This window comes from Podarcis tiliguerta, assembly GCF_965153285.1.
Source record: "Podarcis tiliguerta genome assembly, chromosome: 14".
In the NCBI taxonomy this organism is placed as follows: Eukaryota; Metazoa; Chordata; class Lepidosauria; order Squamata; family Lacertidae; genus Podarcis; species Podarcis tiliguerta.
In genome coordinates, this window is record NC_139547.1 from 19654137 (window position 1) to 19676037 (window position 21901).

Sequence of the window (21901 nt, forward strand, 5' to 3'; positions counted from 1 at the left end):
AGCACACTGTATTTCTCTTCCTACCTTTACTCCCTCCCCCAGTTATAGAACTCCTAGGAATTGCATGTGTTAAAACATCTCCCAACTTTGCTAAAGACAACCACACACTTTTCTGCCCCCCCTTCCCTTTTTATTAAATGTTGGAAGTGGGCTGGAATAGCTGCATGAAGGTGAGCCAAAAGGGATTTGGGAGACAACTGAAAATTCCTCAGCAAATTGGAGGAGTAATCTTTGAGGATTAGGAAATCCTTCGTGAGCAAAGTAGCAGGCTGGGAAGACCTCTCTGGCTACGATCTGGAGTGGATTTATGTACATTAATTTCCTGGGATTATGGGGTGAACAGTTTCCCTGAACTCCCTGCCCCCACACCACTCCCCATCACAACTGGAGAGAGATCTCCCTGCTGATATCTTTCCCTTCCAAAATGGAACTCTTCCGTCTCACAACAATGGTCCAACATGAAAGCGGTTTTCAGAGAATTTTACAACCGAGCCTCGCATTTGTGATCCATGAAGCTGGCGGAGCTTGCCAAGTTAATCAGCCCTGGTATTTCCGATGTCCGGGCTGTGAGTGTGGTTGCTTAATAGAGCCAAAATGGTACCATCCAAGTACAAGAAGGATATATATGCAGGCTTGGGGAGAAAACCAGGGTTCTAGAAATGCAAAACCAACCACTTCCAAGAAGGGATGAGCATGCTCAGTGGCTGTGGAATGCTGAATGCCCATTTAAGGTGAGGATAGGAAAGTGTGGAGGTGCGGGAGTGACATGGGACAGATAAGCGAAAATTGGCAATTTCCCTTTCAGTGGGAATTATCCAATGTTTCTATTGCTAGATATGCCCATCTCTGCTCCAAAATCTGGTGACTGGGAGCGACCGCCGAGACCTTATAACACCGGTCTTGAAAGACCTACACTGGCTCCCAGTACGTTTCCGAGCACAATTCAAAGTGTTGTTGCTGACCTTTAAAGCCCTAAACGGCCATGGTACAGTATACCTGAAGGAGCGTCTCCACCTCCATCGTTCTGCCTGGACACTGAGGTCCAGTGCCAAGGGCCTTCTGGCGGTTCCCTCGCTGCGAGAAGCCAAGTTACAGGGAACCAGGCAGAGGGCCTTCTCAGTAGTGGCGCCCGCCCTGTGGAACGCCCTCCCACCAGTTGTCAAAGAGAAAAATAACTACCAAACTTTTAGAAGACATCTAAAGGCAGCCCTGTTTAGGGAAGCTTTTAATGTTTAATAGGTTATTATATTTGAGTGTTTTGTTGGAAGCCGCCCAGAGTGGCTGGGGGGACCCAGCCAGATGGGCGGGGTATAATTATTATTATTATTATTATTATTATTATTATTATTATTATTATTATTTTTCAGCATCAGACTATAAGAAGAAACTTGCTGGATGGGGTCAAAAGGTCCATCTCTCCCAGCATCTTCTCACAGTGGTCGATGCCTATAGGAAACCTGCAAGCTGGACATAAACACAGCAGCACTCATCTCACCTGAAGTTCCCAGCAACTGGCATTCAGGACATAATGCAGGCATAGGCAAACTCAGCCCTCCAGATGTTTTGGGACTACAATTCCCATCACCCCGGACCACTGGTCCTGCTAGCTAGGGGTCATGGGAGTTGTAGTCCCAAAACGTCTGGAGGGCTGAGTTTACCTATGCCTGACATAAAGCCTCCAACAGCAGAGGCAGTACATAGCCATTGATAGCCTTGTCCTCCACGAATTTCTCTAATCCACTTTTAAAGCAATCTATAAAGACATAAGGCATTCCAATCCTTGGGTTGTTCAACTTCCTCTGTGGTGGCCTTGGATAGGAACACATCGCCCATCCCTTCTCCATCTTGCTTGAGGATGCATTGAGGGATGTCTTTGCTGGCTGCTCCCCCATCATCTGATGCTGTTTGGTCCACCTGGTTAGTAACAGGCAGGTGGTGCCTTGGGTGGCTTTCTGCCATGAAGTTCCAGCTGCTCATCTATTCACATGCCTGTTTTTGGGTACCCCTCACATTCCTTGTTTTGAGGAGCAATGTGGAAATCTTCCATTCTTAGATCTTTCTGATTATTGAGGTGTCTTGAGCACATGCGTTGACATTCTAGGTTTCATGTGCCTTATGGAGCTAACTTAACAACTTGGATGTCTTCTATGAATGAATCCATCAATCCTGGGTATATTACATAAGGTGTGCCAGGCAGAGTCTGTCTTCCTTCTCGCTCATTGCTCCTCTCTGAAGTATTTGATGCAATTCTTGTCCCATCGGCCCTCCCCTGTCATATACAAGTGCCTGTTCTCCTATGCCCATAGGTTTGCCACGTGTCCTCTTTTTCCAGGGGGTCCTCATTTTCCAGGGGCAAAATTTGAGACAAATTGCATTCATTTGCTCTGAATGGCTGTCATAGCTTCCTCTTTTTTGCTCTTCAAAATATGGCAACCCTGTGACTTGACTCTAAGGACCAGCAAGGGAATCTCCTGCTGCTCCTGCAAAATCTCTCTCAATAGCATGCAGTTTTATAAAAAAAGGAGGATGCAGCAGGCTATTCTTTGTGTGTTTTGAGAATTGCTAGCTGCAATTGAACGCCAAGCATTTATTAGATGGCAAACTACTCAGGAGTTCCGGTACCTACAAGGCAGAGCCAATGAGATGTATTCCCCCCCCCCCCCCGACATGTGCTTCTAGCACTGTCAACATCTGAAGCCATTCTGAACCAGGTTTTAATAAGGGTCAAGCTCAGTGGTTAGAGCATCCGCTTTGCATGCAGAAGGTCCCAGTTTCAATCTGCAGCATCTTCAGGTGGGGCTGAAATCCTGGGAAGCTGCTTCCATTCATTGTAGACAATGGCTTGACTCAGTATAAGGCAGATTCTTACCTTCCTAGATTAGGAACTGGAGGTTTGAACCCTGGTGCTTGCAGTGGCATGTCTTAGTTGAACACCATCTTGACACAGATGCTTTTGTGTTGGTTTGACTTCTTTAGATCTGCCCGAAATCAGTGTCAGCCATGTGAATCTGACTGTTTGTGAGGGGGAAAATGCTGTCATCACCTGCAATGGTTCTGGCTCACCCCTTCCTGATGTCGACTGGATGGTGGTAAATCTACGCTCGATCAACACTCATCAGGTAGGATGCTAAATCCAGGTGCTTTTCTGCTTTAATCGCCCAGAGAACTTCTCTGTATATATGGAGGATCCTCAGTTTAATATTAGTTGGCCTTCAATGTCATTCAAATTTGTTAAAGATGTGCACGATGCATGGTAATCTATATGGTACATTTCTCTTGATCCAGGGGCACAAATTGGCCAAGGGTTCAACAGTTCTTTTGTGTGTATGTGTGCTTTTAAACATTCCTCCCCCTCTCTTTTGGTTATTTTTAGACAAACGCCAACTGGACCAATGTCCATTCCATCAATCTAACCCTGGTGAATGTCACGAGTGAGGACAACGGGTTTCTGTTGACGTGTATTGCCGAGAACGTGGTGGGGATGTCTAATGCAAGTGTGCTCCTCACTGTATATTGTAAGTTACTGGGGAAAGGGAAAGGTGAGGGTTCATGGGAGACAGAGAGGGAGGGCAATGACATGGAAAGTATTCATTTGAACACACAGCACACAAAAACTTAGATCTTGATGCATGGCAATTCTACACTAGAAACACATTCCATATCTATCATAGAATTCCCAAAGTAGAACTGGGAATTGTTCTGCAAGGGTGCTGAGATTTCTCCAGGGTTCCTCAGAGTGAAAGAGAGGATACTACTAATAGACATACCCACTCTCTCAACCAACATGCAGCTTAGGCCCAACCAGAGGAGGCTGGTCCAGTAGGGCAAACGAGGCACTGCCCCACTGACCGCCATTTGTCCTCAACTATTCCTTACCTGGGGATGCGGGTGGCACTGTGGGTTAAACCACAGAGCCTAGGACTTGCTGATCAGAAGGTTGGCAGTTCGAATCCCCGCGACAGGGTGAGCTCCCATTGCTCGGTCCCTGCTCCTGCCAACCTAGCAGTTTGAGAGCACGTCAAAGTGCAAATAGATAAATAGGTACCACTCCGGCGGGAAGGTAAATGGCGTTTCCGTGAGCTGCTCTGGTTCGCCAGAAGTGGCTTAGTCATGCTGGCCACATGACCCGGAAGCTGTACACCGGCTCCCTTGGCCAATAAAGCAAGATGAGTGCCACAACCCCAGAGTCGGTCATGACTGGACCTAATAGTCAGGGGTCCCTTTACCTTTATTCCTTACCTACTTATGTATGCATTAAGAGTGATCCAGTTGCTGCCAATGCAGAGATTAAGTGCATCCACAACAGGGAGAGGCTGACTAGAAGGAGGCAAGGGCAGAGCAGTAAATCATACAGAGATGCATCAGGCACACTCCTCTAAAGTTGGGGATTTTGGCCACATGGGAGACTTCAGTATTTGTGTTATTTTCTCTTGGAACATGCTGAACTGTTCTGCCGTGGTTTACAGATTTGGAAATTGCTGCCCAGGAGACTGTTGAGTGTTGCAGTAGCTTCCTACATCTGTAAACGTTTTCCCATGGGTCAAATCCTTGAGAATCTTTCCTAATATGTGCGCACTTCCTTAACACTCTTCTCCCCACCCCCAGAGGCTTGCGAATGGCAGAGAATTACCTTCCACGCTCCAGCCTGCCCATGTATGCTTGTGCGCTTCAATTTTATGTGCAGAGCAGCAGCTGAGTGGAATTCCATAAGTGCGTAGCGAGATAGTCAGAAATGAAATATTAAAGGGGGGACAGAAGATTCTCCGCCTTTGTAATGCTCACAGTCCTGCCCAATGGCTAAAAGGTGCATCATGTTCCCCGCTGGGATGCACAGCCAAACTCCATTAGGATATATGGATGCTCGCCATGATGTACGTCAGCTTACAGCTGTATCGTACTCACAACATAAGTATTATGACCTGAAATAATAGAGTATGGAGGATGTAGCAGGGGGCCTGTTCTCTACACTGAAAGCCAGTGTGGTGTAGTGGTCAGAGTGCTGGATGAACACCTGGGAGACCAGGGTTCAAATCTCCACTCAGCCATGAATCTCACTGGGTGACCTTGGGCCAGTCACAACTTCTGGGCTTAACCTAGCACACAGAGTGGTTGTGGGAATTAAATGAGAAATGGGAGAACCATGTACGCTACTTTGAGCACCTTGGAGAAAAAGGTAGGATGTAAATGTGATCTGTCAGTCGGTGGCGTAAGAAGGGGTGTGTGGTCCTCCCCAGGTGTCACCACTGGGGGGGGGGGGTGACCACAGAGCCTGGCCTGCAGCACGCCTGAGCCACACATCTCTCCTGGGGAGAGACACGGTGGCTCGGGCATCTGCAGCCTCCATGCTGCCCAAAATGGCAATGTGGGGCTTGCAGACTCCATGGAGGTTCCACGCGACATGCTCTGCCCCGGCTTGCCCTACCCTGTGGGCGGCTTGCCCTGCCTCCAGGTGCAGGGCATTAGCACTGCCCTGGGTGCCCGAGCAGCTAGCTACACTGTCAGTCAAACATTTCTCACCACTCTGCACAGGGGCTATCCATAGAATGCTTTTAGAAGCAGCCATTTTCCCACTCAGAATCTCACTTGTCCTTATCTAACCTTTCCCCCCCTTGTATTCCATCTCCAAATGTGTGCAGTGACAAGTGTTGGGTACTCCAATGAACAAAGAGATTGGAGATATTTGTGAACCTGAATGTTGCACCAATACCTTGTTGTGTATTGGTTGTACAGGATACCCATAACCTGCATTAAAATTCTACTTCCATGGTGAGGCATGGATGTCACTAGATTAGAACTGCCATAACCCATGAATGTTGGCTAGGCTGCCAGAGACTGGTGGGAGTTGGAGTCCAACAACCCCTGGGAGGCCACAGGTGCCCTGTTGCTGCTTTCCTGCATCCACAAGAATGCCCTTAAGTTGGAATAGGAAGTGGGGAACCCTGTCAACAAATCTTGCCCTACCAACCCTGCCTACCAGCTACACCAACCAATCCTGCCAACCTCCCCTGCCCAGCCAAGCTGGACTGTAGATTCTGCAAGATAGGGAACCTGCAATCTTCTGGGTGCTGTCATGCTGTAACACCTATCAGTCCTAGTTAGCATGACCAAGGGTCAATGGGGGTTCTGGTCCAGGGATGGGGAACCTTTCTCAGGTCAATGGGCACATTCTCTTCTGAGCTACCTTCCAGAGGCCAAAAGGGGATGAAGCAACAAATGCAAATTTTATCTTTGGTACAGAAGGCAATTTTTCTGCAAACAGTCAAAAATCCTCTTCATCCAGAGGAAACATTATCAGACTCATTCTAGACAGACAAAGACAGGATAAGAAGCAGGGCTAGTGAGAGGGGTGGCCTGGGAAGAGTTCTGAAGGCCAGGCAGAGGTTCCCCACCAATTCTGATCTAACAACATCTGGAAGAGTAAGAGTAAGAGTTTGAATTTGGTATCCTGCTTTATCACTACCTGAAAAAGTCTCAAAGCAGCTAACATTCTCCTTTCCCTTCCTCCCCCACAACAAACACTCTGTGAGGTGAGTGAGGCTGAGAGGCTTCAGAGAAGTGTGACTAGCCCAAGGTCACCCAGCAGCTGCATGTGGAGGAGCAGGGAAGCGAACCCGGTTCACCAGATTATGAGTCCACCACTCTTAACCACTACACCACACTGGCTCACTGCTTCCCCACTCCTGTCCTAAATAAGAGGCATCTTAGAATTGTAGAGATGGAAGGGGCCACGAGGGTCGTCAAGTCCAACTTCTTGCAATGCAGGATTATGTTGCCCAACATGGGGCTCGAACCCCTGACCCTGAGATTATGAGTCTCCTGCTCTACCAACCGAGCCATCCCAGAGCTTTCCTTGCAGGTTGTGAAAGTAGTGACTGCATTTTGCAGGTGGGGGCAGAGTTCAAGGACGAATGTCCCTCACCACACCAAAGAAAAAAGAGGAGAGAGAGTTTCCTCTTTATATTTTACCTTGCACCCTCAAAAACTTTTTGCAAGTTAGGTCCACCTTCCCTCCTTCCATGTTTCCCAGAAAGCCGAGGCTGTTGAGACTGTGCTGTCCTTTGTAGGCTGCCATTTTTATGTTGCCTTTTGTCTTCTCTTGCTCAGATCCTCCCCGGGTGATCAGCTTATTGGAGCCCATCCGCCACATGGAGCACTGCATTGAGTTTTCGGTGCACGGGAACCCTCCGCCCCAAATCCATTGGCTCTACAATGGCCAGATTCTCAGGGAGACAGAGTTCATCCGCATGGAGTTCTTCCAGCAGGGGGAAGTGTCCGATGGCTGCTTGCTCTTCAACCACCCGACGCACTACAACAATGGCAACTACACCATCGTCGCCACCAACTACCTGGGAACGGCCAACCAGACAGTCAGAGGGCACTTCCTGGAGAAACCCTTTCCAAGTGAGAGACTGACAGCTTGCAATCTTGCAGCTCCTCTCCCCCACCCCTCTTCTTTTCTGTCCCTGAGGAGAAACTCACAGACTAGAAGAACCTCAGAGGGCTCCAAAATTACCAACTCTGATGAGATCTGTGGCTGAACTGAGGCTGTGAAAAGCCTCCCCCCTCCCTTAACCTAGGCCCGAGATTTTGGGCCCCAGATCAGCTCTGACCCAGGCTGACTGGGAAACACCTGAGCTGGCCTGAATTCAGTCCAGAGTTGTTCAAGAATCAATTCCTTTTCACTGGGAACTCTGGGCCTTGTAGCTGTGAGAGGCAGAATACGGCTCTCCATACAATTCTCACCATCCTTAACAAACTGTAACTCCCAGGATTCTTTGGGGGAAGCCTGGGTTGTGTAACACATGCCCTCCAACATTTCTCCAGTGAAACTAGGGACAACCTATTCCATTATTATTATTATTATTATTATTATTATTATTATTATTATATCATCATCATCATCCCACCCATCTTACTGGGTTGCCCTAGCCACTCTGGGCAGCTAGCTCACAACATATATAAAAACATACAGTGGCGTAGCGTGGGTTGTCAGCACCCGGGGCAAGGCAAGTAATTTGCGCCCCCTAACCCGTGGATTTGCGCCCCCTAACCCTAACCCCCAGATGTTGCACCCGGTGCGGCCGGCCCCCCCTGCACCCCCCACGCTACGCCACTGAAAACATAGTAAAACATTAAACATTTAAAAGCTTCCCTATAAAGGTGATGTCTTCTGGATCTCATATCTCCATACCCTCCAACATTTTTCTGTTGAAAACAGAGTTGTCCTAAGGAAAAGTGGGGCATTCCAGAATCAAATCAGAAACAGGGACGGCTTCTGTAAATGCGGGACTGTCCCTGGAAAATAGAGACCCTTGGGAGGGTCTGTTAATGTGGTGTCATAGTGATTTAAATGTGTGAGGTGAATGTGGCCTGTATCTTTCCCTCTCGCTCTTCCCCCCTCTCCACAAGAGGACACAACAAGCAATTTTACATTCCTGCAATCTAGGAGAAAGAGCAACAGGGCCCTTGCAGTGCCTTCCAATTTTGGCTTAAGCAGGCCCCTGTAGAATTAGATTTCACAGGCATAGGCATGCTTGCTGCCGTCTGGAATGCTGCTGTGAGAAAGAGGAGCGCCCTTTGCTGTCTCCCACAGCCCTGTCTCCCACAGCAAAATAGGACATTTTGCTATATTTAGAGAGTGCGATACCAATGGTATTCTAATTTATTATTTATACCTCGCTATACATGAAGCCCTCACTGCAGATGAGATATAGCCCATTAAAAGCGGAATCCTTCCCTTGGAGAACAAGCTATCTGTTGAGGTCCCAGCCGTCTTAGACTGGAGCAGAGAAATTATATTTGGGACTTGGAGGCTGATAAGCTTTCTGGCAAAGGACTAGTTCACACAAGCAGCAAATGAGGTTCTAAGACCATTTATGGGCTCGCGCCACTGGCTGGGGGTAGGAAAGTTGAGACTATAGAAAACAACTCCTGGTTTGTGCAAAATTATCTCATGAGGGGACAAGCTATTCAAGAACTTCCCCCACCCCTAGCACAACATGTTAGTTCTATGTGTGCAGAGAGGCTTCTTTAAATATGTATATAATGGGGGGAAATTATCATTTATTTATTGAATTTCTACCCCGCTCTTCCTCCTGAAAAAGAAGCCCAGGGTGGCAGTGATGCAATCCTGTTTTCAGTTATGCAATTATCTATTTCAGGGGTAGGGAGCCTGAAGCAGACCCTACAAGTGTTCCTATTTGCCATGGACTGCTGTCCCAGTTTCTGATTTGATCCCAGAATCTCCCACTTTTCCTTAGGATGTCCCTATTTTCATTGGAGAAATGTTGGAGGGTATGGAATTATGTGACCCCCTGAGCCAAGGAGATAAGTACCGTATTTACGCGAATCTAATGCACAATTGAATCTAATGCGGACATCAGTTTTCAAAACCTTGAAACCGAAAAAGTATTTGCTGGCGATTGTAAATGTGCCATCAAATCTAATGCACACCCTAATTTTCGTGATGTAATTAGGCCAAAAAAGGTGTGCATTACTATAGCTGTCAACGTTTCCCTTTTTTAAAGGGAAATTCCCTTATTCCGAATAGGATTCCTCACAAGAAAAGGGAAAAGTTGACAGCTATGTGCATTACATTTGAGTAAATACAACAACTATACAACCTTTAGAAGACATCTGAAGGCAGCCCTGTATATAGCCCTGCAAAACGTCTAATGTTTTATTCAGTGCTTTTTTTTTTCTAAAAAAAAAAATGTTTAGGGATACTCTCATTTTGACTCAAGAAAATCACCATTTTATAGTTCAAATCGGGGGAAATAAATACAGTAAATGAACAAAAGTACAAAAGTACACAAAATGTTTTGGTTATGCGTACCCCTGCATCCCCCCCAGAAAAAGCACTAGTTTTATTTGTGTGTTTGCGTTTTATTATATATGTTGAATGAGTGGGGTTTAATAATAATAATAACAACAACAACAACAACAACAACAACAACAACAACAACAACAACAACAACAACAATAGTTGTTGTAGAATAGAATAACCCTAATTTCTTCAGAGAAATGTTGGCGGATATGCTGAAGTCCTCCAAATGTTGCTGGACTCCAACTCCCATCAGCCCCAAGCCGTGTCATCAATGGTTGAGGATTATGGAAGATGTTAGTCCAACAACATCCAGAGAGCCACAGGTTCCCCACCTGCCTTATCTGTAGTCTAATTTGGCTCAGTCCAGGAACACTTTCCCCAGCTCACTTGCTTCTCTCACCCCAACCCTGCCATATGAAATAGGCCTAAATTAATTTGCTCTGGGCTGTGTAGCACATATTGAAGTTCTAAATTCCACCCACAGCTTCTCTGATTAAAAGGCTCTCATGTAGCAAGTCATGGGAAAGCCCTACTGCCAGTCACAGTATAGCATATATAGCATACTGGGAAGAGAGGAAGGAACCATATGTACTGGGCCAAACCATTGGTCCATCCAGCTCAGTATTGTATGCACTGAACCTTTTTGCCCCAGCTGGCCAGATCCTTAGCTGGCTCCACCACCTTGGACCAGTGTTGTCAAGAGGGTGAGACAACCTACATGTGAATAAACAAATGCCATGGATCAACAGGTGGGTTGTTCCACCTGCCTGTCCAAGTCCGTTGTCCAGAGCTTCACAAACACATGACAGCCAGCTACTTGCTTGGAAACCACAGCCCAAGAGGTTTTGCTGCTCCAGTAACACCAAGCAGTTTCCATTGAAACCTCTGGAAAAAACAGAGGAAAAAATCTCTGTTTAGCAGTGGCTTCAAAGCAAACTATTACTGCTATTTAAATAAGGTGCACACCCCACTGCCTATCAAGTGATGGGCAGGAAGAGCATGTCTTGCTCCCATGAAAGAACAGTGAGGAGCTTACTTTAAGATCCCAATTGTTCCTTTGTAGCCGTATCAGAACCTGCCCCACACCTGATCTCACATATGAAATCAGGTATGGAACAGGTGGATGTGGTTTAGGTAAGGCTTGATGGGCCAAATTTGGCTGATGTGTCAGTGATTCCCTACTCCTGGCCTACACTAACCAGCTGCAGTTCTCCAGGATTTCAGAGAGTAGGTCAGGCATAGGCAAACTTGGCCCTCCAGATGTTTTGGGACTACAACTCCCATCATCCCTGACCACTGGTCCTGTTAGCTAGGGTTGATGGGAGTTGTAGTCCCAAAGCATCTGGAGGGCTGAGTTTGCCTATGCCTGGAGTAGGTCTTTCCCAAGTAAACCCAGTAATGTCAGGGGTTGACCCTGACATCAAGGCAGATGTTCTACCACTAGTCTGAGTTAGCAGAGCAAACGGTCAGACCTGGTGTAATGCAGTATTCAGGGTTCCAGGTAGATCTTCTGCAATTAGGAAACAGTCACTCTTTTGTAGCCGGTGGATCCACATTTTTAAAAAGTCTTTCCGATCCCTCCCTCCTCAGGATTCATCCCACTTTGAAATGGAATTGCTATTAACCTACGGCGTGTTCTGAGCACAATATGATTAGGGTTCCTCAAATCAAACCCTGCGTGTTCCACTCGTTGGTAGATGAAAAGAGATGCTTATTTTAGCTAGCATGTAGCATCATACATTTTCTCAGGGGATTAGGCAGTATTTCACACACAGGTAAGCCTCTTGCAGATCAGAGCTTAAGGTGTCATCCTATTGTGCAATGAGGATAAGCTAATGCTAAATGGTGGCTTCAGATCCTTCTTCTATACTGGCAATTCGGCTGTATTTAATAAAACTTATTGAGCAGCGTTGTGGATGACATGCATTTCTGTTTCTTTAGTATGAACATGTTACACACATAGCAATAAGACGAAGGGCCTTAGCTCACTGGAAGGGTATCTGCTTTGCATACAGAAGATCCCAGATTTAATCCCCAGCATCACCAGAGACTCTTCCCTTGGTTTCCTCACCCTTTCAATTTCTTTTCAGCACTGGTCCCCTTGCTATGGAACGCTCTGCCAGCATCTTGATATCTTTCTGCCACTGACTTCCCCCCCAAGTTTTTAAACTCTTGATAGCCTCTTTTATTCTGGCTCATAGATTCTGCTCTTTTGAGCTCAGTTTTTGGTTTAATGGGTTATTTGTTTTGTGGTGTCCAAACTATTTTATCGTAAGTCCCTCTGATGATGTGCCTGAAGGGCAGGTTACAACTCTGTATTCATCCCATTCCATTCGCAGCACAGGACCAGCGCTCTTCTCCACACATACCCCACTCCAGGCATGGGGAGTTGCTGACCTGGGTTCTAAAATCAAGTTGAGATTCTGCTCCCTGAAAAACACAAAATACACCCCAAACCAATAAACAAGCAAACATGAAAACCATTCCCCGCAGACAAACTTTTGTTGTGACCTACATTGAGGTCAGGAAGTGCTGATGTGGCGGATGGTGTCTCAGCATAACCAAATCCCTCTTTGTCAACAGAGCTTTCAGTTCACTGCGAGCTCCACTTGCAACCCTCCCTGGGGGTTGTACTGTCCTATTCTTTGCATTGCGTTCCAGATGCCACTTTTAACAGATAGCACTGCTAAATTATTCTGGGCATCCTCTGTCTTCAAAGCCTTGTCAAGTCCTCTTCGTATCAGTGTGTTTTGAGTGTGTGTGTGTGTAGTTTGCCTCACGAGTGTATAAATGAAAAGGTGAGGTTCTTTCCTGTACCTGTGTAAGCTGAATGTCAACCGGAGGTGTTAAAAAGAGTATATATACCAAGGACTCTGACCAGCTGTTAGAGGAAAGATTTATTTGAAGATGCTGATTCTCACGAGTCAAGGGCTTATGAAAGGGTGGTGTGTCTGGCTGGATCGTGTTAGCACCAAGCTACCATCACCATCATTTTATTATTTGCACCTCACCCATCTGACTGGGTTGCCCCAGCCACTCTGGGTGGCTTCCAACATCTATAAAAACATAATAAAACATTAAACATTTTTTTAAAAAACCTTCCTCGTACATGGCTGCCTTCAGATGTCTTCTATCAATAGGCCTCACAATGTAGAAGGCCTGTTCTAGGAGGTGGTCATGTTCTCCTGTAAGGATCTGCTGGAAGTCCTTGATGGTTTCCTTCAGGGGTCACCACCTTGGCTGCATGGCCAGCGAAGACTTCAGCCACTTAGAAGGGTTGGGACAGAGTTGTCCAGCTCACCTGGAAGATGGGGAAGTGCCATAGCTCAGTGGAGCACAAAAGGTCTTAGGCTCAGTTCCTGCTGCTTTGAGCTCCTCAGATGAAAGGTGGGATATGAATGTAGATCTGCGTCAACAGAAATATAGTGTGCAGATTAAGGGAAGTAACAGTACTGCTCCATTCTGCCTTGGTCAGACCCCACCTGGACTATTGTGTCCAGTTTGGGGCACCACATTTTCAGAAGGATATTGACAAGCTGGAATGCGTGCAGAGGAGGGTGACCAAGATGATAAAGGGTTTAGAAACTAAGCCTTATGAGGAATGGTTGAGGAAACTGGGTGTTTAGCCTTGAGAAGAGTAGACTGAAAGGTGATACGATAGCCATCTTTAGATATCTGAATACATGATCTGTATTCTCACCGCTTCCCTTTCTCTGATGTTTTACATGTTGCGTGTGTTGTTCGGAAAATTAAAATGATTTTAAAAAATGAATAGTAATATGAATGGTATTGTCCTTTGATAGTGCCATTAACTGTGCCACTTCCTTCTTCTGTCTCTTTTCATTCTGCAGGCATTTCAGATGGCATTGTCACATGTAAGTCTCTTCTCATTGATTGAACTAACAATTATTATTGTTACTGCTGCTACAGTTTATTCCATTTTTCATCACTTTCCACAAAGATGTCTCAAAATGACTTCTATAAAAGACCGAACAACTTGGCAGTCAGTTAAAAACCAAGTGCATAGAAAAAGTGTAATACTATCAGAATTCCTAGAAGTGTTCATCCCACCATTAACATAGAAAGGATTAATCCTACATAGCCACAGTAACACAAAAGCAACATGCAAAAAGGCCAGACACTATACCAAACTAACAACCAAAAGCCTTAAGGATGTCTTAGCTCGGCTCCTAAAAACCAGCAATGATGGCATCAGGTGTGTTAACCTGGGGAGTGCAAACTGAATGCTTTCCCTCACATACGTTGTGCTGGTGGACACAATTCAGAGTACTGGTTGTGACCCATCCTCATATGTCCAGGGTATCTGAAGGATCATCTCTCCCAATATGATCTTTTCTGATCTTCTGGGGCGGCTTTTTTCTCGGTCCCACCACCACCACAGGCACATTTGGTGAGGACTTGAAACAGGGTCTTCTCGGTGGCTGCTCCCAGATTGTGGGAGACTAGGCTGCCCCCTGCTCTCCACTTTCCTTTCACTGGAAGGTGACTGCATCCCTCCCCCCATACTGTAGGTCTTAGGCTGTTATGGTAGAGTCTTCTGAGGGTAGCTGTTTTGGGTTGATTTTTGTGGGGGGGGGTTGTATTTTTGCTTTTTGCTTTAAAATGGTTTTAAGTGTTTTGAAATAACAGCTTTTGAAATAACAACTTATGGTTTTCTGTTGTTGTTTTTTTAATGGGAAATATATATAGCCTTGTTTGTTGTGCTTGCAGTATTTCGTGAAATGCAAAACTAACTAAATAAACAAACATTTATTCTTTTCTCTTTTCGCTTCAGTTGAGTACAGTCCCAGTCCTACTCCTCTTATCACTGTGACACATAAGCCAGAGGAAGACACGTTTGGGGTAAGTTGTGTGGAATAGACAGTAGGGAAAGTGGATTTGTGTTTGATTGTTTATTCATCAATTTTATAGCCCACCCTTCCTCCCCAAGGAGCCCAGGATAGTAAAACAATTACACAATTTCAAAGCAAAGGCAATCAAAATATTCTAATAACAATTGCAATTAAAAAATAAAAAACAGCTACAGTTTAAACATCCTAAAAACAGTTTCAGCTTGTTGTTGTTTTTTTAAAAAATATATCTACCTATCCAACGAAAGGTACTCTTCAGTCACTAAATGCCTGGGTAGACAGGAAGACTTTAAAATTACCTGGGGAACCACCACTGAAGAGGCCCTGTCACAGGTCAGTGCCAACTGGGCAATTCCTGGTGGCCGCACCAGCATCAAAGCTGGCTACTCATAAGGTGTGAAATGGTTGGCACTGAGGAAGGAGCTGTTTTAGGGAAGAAGAAGAAGAAGAAGAAGAAGAAGAAGAAGAAGAAGAAGAAGAAGAAGAAGAAGAAATTTTTGTTGTTGTTGTTGTTACAGAATAGGCTGTCCCTATTTTCATCGGTATAGTTAAAGCTATGGTTTTCCCAGTAGTGATGTATGGAAGTGAGAGCTGGACTATAAAGAAGGCTGATCGCAGAAGAATTGATGCTTTTGAATTATGGTGCTGGAGGAGACTCTTGAGAGTCCCATGGACTGCAAGAAGAACAAACCTATCCATTCTTAAGGAAATCAGCCCTGAGTGCTCACTGGAAGGACAGATCCTGAAGCTGAGACTCCAATACTTTGGCCACCTCATGAGAAGAGAAGACTCCCTGGAAAAGACCCTGATGTTGGGAAAGATGGAGGGCACAAGGAGAAGGGGACGACAAAGGATGAGGTGGTTGGACAGTGTTCTCGAAGCTACCAGCATGAGTTTGACTAAACTGTGGGAGGCAGTGGAAGACAGAAGTGCCTGGCGTGCTCTGGTCCATGGGGTCACGAAGAGTCGGACATGACTAAATGACTAAACAACAACAACATTTTCATTGGAGAAATGTTGGAGGGTATGTAGTCTACTCTGAGTAAAAATTAGTTGCCATTGTGTGTGTCATGTAGAAAGCTAAAGCTGACCCTTTATTTCTGTCATCCTAAAGGGGGGGGTGTGCTTGTGTGTGCGCAGGGTCCATTTCTACAGCAGAGCTTCCTAACACACACCTCAACACACATTGGAAAGTTGCTGGAAACTGCAGGAGAGTCAAGTGCTCTTGTGCTCAGGTCCTGCTTGTGGATTTCCCACAGGACTCTGGATGGGCACTTTGAGAACAAGATGCTGGGCAAGTTGCCCTGATTCAGTAGGCTCTTCTTCTGCCCTTACACATGAACACGACTTCCCATCTTGCTGACGGCTGAGAGCCAGTGTGGTGTAGTGGTTGAGAGCGGTAGTCTAGTAATCTGGGGAACCGGGTTCACGTCTCCGCTCCTCCACATGCAGCTGCTGGGTGACCTTGGGCCAGTCACACTTCCTTGAAGTCTGTCAGCCCCACTCACCTCACAGAGTGTTTGTTGTGGGGGAGGAAGGGAAAGGAGAATGTTAGCCGCTTTGAGACTCCTTAAAGGGAGTGAAAGGCGGGATATCAAATCCAAACTCTTCTTCTTCTTCTGACTGCAGTTAGAAAGAAATGCAGAAAACCACTAGGCAGATATGATAAAGCAAACACAAGGAAACATACACACACAACAGCAACCACCACATGTATAAATAAAAGCATGACGGTAATCCAAGACTGGGTAAGGCGCTAGTCTGCAAGGAACAAAACCTCTCTTTATTTTATGTGATATGTAATTCATTTTTTAAAGGAAATGGTTGCCGGTTGCCGGTTTTTATATATAAACAAGCAAAGCAAGTTTCACAAAGCAGAATGAATATTTTCCCTAATGCCGAAGGAAGAACCCCAGAGAGAATGCTGTCTGTGTACTGAAAAGCCAGGAATAAATATTCTGTCAATATGTGCAGAAGGGAGCGGCTGCCTCCTCTTGCCTCCAACAAAGCGTTCTGTTTTGAGCCAATCCTGCTGCTCTCTTCATCTCCCTCCCCCCTCTCCTTTTCTCTGCCTTCATCTGAGGATCCCTCCTCCAGTGTTTTCATGGAGATGTGGTTGCTGTTTCTGCCCTTGATAATGTTTCATGTTGCTGTCTTTGAATATTGTTTCTGGTCCGTTCCCCATACTATGTGGCAGAAAACTGGGTCTCCCTCCAAGTGGATGTTTGACCGGAACTTGCATCCAAATCCTTGCTCCTTGTCATAAGAACATAAGGCTCACCTTAGTGCAGGTTCCAGCTCTCATAGTGGCTAACCAGACCCCTATGGGAAACCTGCAAACAGGACCAGAGTGCAACTGTGATCTTCCTCTCCACTTGTGATCCCAAGCAAATGGTGTTCAGAGGCAATGCTGAGATAGATGGGTATATGATTAGTATTTTTTTGGTAGTATGTTTTTATTTATGCTGGTCCCATCACCTCCTGGCAAATAGAAGGGGAAGAAATGGAGGCAGTGAGAGATTTTACTTTCTTGGGCTCCATGATCACTGCAGATGGTGACAGCAGTCACGAAATTAAAAGACGCCTGATCCTTGGGAGAAAGGTGATGGCAAACCTAGACAGCATCTTAAAAAGCAGAGACATCACCTTGCCAACAAAGGTCTGTATAGTTAAAGCCATGGTATTCCCAGTAGTGATGTATGGAAGTGAGAGCTGGACCATAAAGAAGGCTGATCGCCGAAGAATTGATGCTTTTGAATTATGGTGCTGGAGGAGACTCTTGAGAGTCCCATGGACTGCAAGAAGATCAAACACATCCATTATGAAGGAAATTAGCCCTGAGTGCTCACTGGAAGGACAGATTGTGAAGCTGAGGCTCCAATACTTTGGCCACCTCATGAGAAGAGAAGACTCCCTGGAAAAGACCCTGATGTTGGGAAAGATGGAGGGCACAAGGAGAAGGCGACGACAGAGGACGAGATGGTTGGACATGAGTCTGACCAAACTGTGGGAGGCAGTGGAAGACAGGAGTGCCTGGCGTGCTCTGGTCCATGGGGTCACAAAGAGTCGGACACGACTAAACGACTAAACAACAACAAATGTTTTTATTTATTTATTTATCTTTATTTTTTACCAACAACCAAAATCCAACAGTGAAACCCCCCAGGCAGATGATACACTGAGTATACATAATCAATAATAACATATTCAAATCGACCACATGTACAATTCTATATACATTAACACTCCTCTCTCCACAAGGTTTATTTAATTTTTAACATTTTAATTGCCGCTAATTGTTCAAATCTAGCCAAATAATTCAATATCTTCTCAAACCAATCCTCTTTCTCACTGACCTTAAACTCTTTCATTCTTTGTATCTTCACAGAAATTATAATATTATTCAATTTTTTCCTCCATTGGTTCACCCCTAGCTCTTCTGCATTTTTCCAATTACTCGCTATAACCTGTCTGGCTGCAGTTACCATCAATTTTACCCATTTACATTCCTCTTTTGTTTTTAACTCGGTGCTACTCAGGCTTATAAGAACCATTAATTTAGATATTTCCACCTTCCTACCCACAATTTCCGATATTTCTATACCAAGCTGTTTCCAAAATTCATTAACTAACAGACAATCCCACCACATATGACTGTACGTTCCCATCACTCCAGATGGGTATATGATTTAACTCCACATAAAACATTTTCTGATGTCCTAAACCTGCCATCTCCATGGGAGTCAGGCTGTTGGTACATCTATAGCAGTACTGTCTGTACTGACAGGTAGTGGCTGTCCAAGATTTCAGACAGGGGTGTCTCCCATCTTTTCCTAGAGATGCTGGGAGTTGAACTTAGGACTTCCTGCTTGCAAAGCAGATGTTCTGCCCCTGAGATATGACACTATTTATCTCCTTTCTCTTTTCCCTCTTTGTTCTCTTCTTTGTTTTCTCTAAATTCATTCATTGCTTTAAATAATGTGCACATATGGGCACAATGTTAGATTGTAAATTTGAGTGCAAATTGCTTTAAGTCTTTCAATAATAATATTCAACATGGCCTCTAATGCCTAGGGTGTCCTTTACAGGTGTCCATAGCTGTTGGGCTTGCAGCCTTTGCCTGTGTCCTCCTGGTGGTCCTCTTTATTATGATCAACAAGTATGGTCGGCGATCAAAGTTCGGAATGAAAGGTACAGATTAATCTCTTCCTCTATCCACCAATGAATTATTTCCTGGGAAGGGTGTTGGATGGGACAAGGTGGGGAGAATTATATTCATGCCAACTTTCTGACACTGGTTCTTGGTTTATAAGTATGTTCATGCTGGAAATGTGATTGCGTGTTGGAAACAGGCATTTGTAACGCTAAGTAGCGCGAAATCGGGGATCTCTCATTTCATGGTGTTGTGATCCCTAGCAGAGCCCCCAGAAAAAGATGAATGGCTTTTGTGCAGCGGTGGTCACTGCTATTAATTAATTGGTTTGTAATGTGGGCTTTGGTGGGCTTCAGCTTTTAAGATTGCTTGGTAGCAAACAGTGTTTGTTCCACTGACAAAGTGAAACATTGAGCGATTCTCTTCTTGAAGCCTAAAACTATAGAGCAGGAAAGAGGGACTGATCGTAAATATGATGAAGAATGTCACGGGTTCAAGGTTGAATCATGGACTGGTCTCCCAGGCTCTCTGTCCCTTCTCTACGATTAGGGCCTGTACCTAATTTACACAAAGCTGATTTCTTTTCCACTGGATCTTCTGATGCTTATTGAGGCTGCAGGCAGAGTTGGGTGAACTTGCTGGACCATGGATAATCCTAAGTAGACGTAGGAACATAGGAAACCTGTCTTATCCCATGTTAGACCACTGGTCCATCTTGCTCAGTGCTATCATTCTACAATGACTATCAGCAGCTCTCTAGGGTTTCAGGCAGGGAACATTTCCCAGCCCTACCTGGAGATGTTGGGGATTGAACCTGGGACCTTCTGCACGCAGAGCAGATGCTCTACCACTGGACTACAGCCCTTCCCCATTTGCTGTCATGAGGTCTGGAGCGCAACTGATGCTTTTTATCCTACTTAGACCAGGCGGCCCTTTCTAGGCTCTGCCTTCTTCCTGGAAGAGTGAAGAGTCTTGACAGGTTAGTCCTCTTGCCTGGAACTAAACCTGCCACTAAGGAGGAGGAAGGATATGGAGGGAGAGAGGGTTGAAAGCCAGTGCCACCCCCTGAACTGCTTGTAAGCAAGAAGGCAGGCAGGCGGATGGGTGGGTGGGTGATGGCTGAGAGCAGACTGAGGTTGATGGGGTCGTAACCCAAATGGACTAGCACCCACTGGGTTGAGAGTTTTTGAATAGGAGGTGCAGGACAGGGAAAAACACATTTATATTCCAAATTCACCCAGTTGGAGCTCTGTATCGACCACTCCACACTCTGTAGCTATCACCACATGTATCTATCAAGGACCAGGGTAATGGATATTTTACTTTTTTCCTTTCAAAGTTTAGCTGTGATTCCTGTGCATTGTAGGGGGTTGCAGTAGATGATCATTGAGCTCACATCCAACTCCACCGTGCTTTGATTCTGTGATGGAAGATTCCTAAGCTGCCTTGTACAACAAAGCTCCCTCAAGGCGGCTTACAGGAAACATTAATGGCAGTAAAATACAATCATAATTTAAAGCATCAGCTGAGATGTTTGAAAAGCCACCACATGCGTGCATTAATTTCAACTGGCTAACAAGAGCAAATTTTGAACAGACAGTTTAAAATGAGCAGCAAAATGAAGCATTAAAAAGTTTGTCTTAATACCATGGTGTGATAAATATGGAGGCTGAATAAAATTCTCTGTCTCTCTCTCTCTCTCTCCCCTCTCTTTTCTTCTTTCTCTCTCTTACACACACACACACACACACACACACACACACACACACACCACTCACTTATTAAACCTAAAATGTGAATGACAACTGAAGCTGTCCACAAGTTGTGAGACTGACCAGTGTCTTGCACGATCCTCATTGAATGTGTGTGCAGTATTCAGCTGGTGTTGGGTCTTTTAACAAGGAATAACCGTTCTTTCTTTGATAAGCTCTTGTACCAAGTTGTACTTTCCATTACTTCTCTCGTAAATCATAGCCATAAATGTCCCTCTGCAGAGTTAATTCTTTTTTCTTTTTTAGAGCCTTTTTATCGGTCAGGTTGTTAAGCAGAATCCGCAGTACATGAATGTGCCTCAACCCTTGGAGAGCTCCTTTCCCCCTTCCCTGATTTATCTAGTCGGGAGCTCTGCGTAAGCACAAGGAATGACTGAAAGTTTCCTATTTATTTTGTGGGGGCATTTATCCATGCCACAGCATCTTTGGGACACTTAGCCATGGAAAGTAATTGGGAGGCATTTAAATTGGATACAGAGCCCACAAATTCCCAAATTGTTGTTGCATGCACAGTTGGTTTAATTGCGCACCATTCCCTGTTCATTAGTACTGAGTTAATGCCCATCTGAATCATTTGTTGGCTTAACAGCGCACATTTCAATTTGCCAAGCTGGGTCAGGCAAATAAAAAGGCTTCCTTCCTCAGCAGGCCAAGTGATGGCCACTGTGGAGCATTATACTTGGGGCAGGGTTTGAAAATGTTTGAAAACTTCAGCTGGTCCAGTATCCCACACTCAACTAGAGAAGAAAAGACTGACTTAGAGATGACATGATAGCCATATTCAAATATCTGAATGACTGACACATTGAATATCTTGGAATCTTAGAACTGTAGAGTTGGAAGGGACCACGAGGTTCCTCTAGTCCAGGAATGGCCAAACTTGGCCCTCTAGCTGTTTTGGGACTACAATTCCCATCATCCCTGACCATTGGTCCTGTTAGCTAGGGATGATGGGAGTTGTAGTCCCAAAACAGCTAGAGGGCCAAGTTTGGCCATGCCTGCTCTAGTTCAACCCCTTGCAATGCAGGATTTTATTTTTTTTGCCCAGCTTGAATCCATGACCCCGATATTAAGAGTCTCTTGCTCTACCAGCTGAGCTAAGATGGAGCCACCTTGTTTTCTGCTACTTCAGAGAGTAGGACCCAAACCAGTGGATTCAAATTACAAGGGAGATTCCGACTAGTCCTTTCTGACAGTAAGAGCTGTTCGACAGTAGAACGGACTCCCTCAGAAGGTGGTAGACTCTCCTTCATTTGAGGTTTTTAAACAGCGATCAGGT

At 45.3% G+C, this 21901-nt stretch overlaps 1 protein-coding gene across 3 annotated transcripts in view; it reads left to right on the top strand.

Annotated features, from left to right (window-relative positions):
* The window catches only part of NTRK3 (neurotrophic receptor tyrosine kinase 3), a 409192-nt gene that overhangs the window by 171235 nt on the left and 216056 nt on the right, over window positions 1-21901 (top strand). For all 3 annotated transcript variants that reach the window (XM_083411960.1, XM_083411958.1, XM_083411959.1), the window contains exons 6-11: window positions 2977-3119; window positions 3374-3515; window positions 7105-7401; window positions 13678-13701; window positions 14622-14689; window positions 18786-18888. In XM_083411960.1, coding sequence (XP_083268086.1) covers window positions 2977-3119; window positions 3374-3515; window positions 7105-7401; window positions 13678-13701; window positions 14622-14689; window positions 18786-18888 — 777 coding nt within the window. The remainder of the gene's footprint in view (window positions 1-2976; window positions 3120-3373; window positions 3516-7104; window positions 7402-13677; window positions 13702-14621; window positions 14690-18785; window positions 18889-21901) is intronic.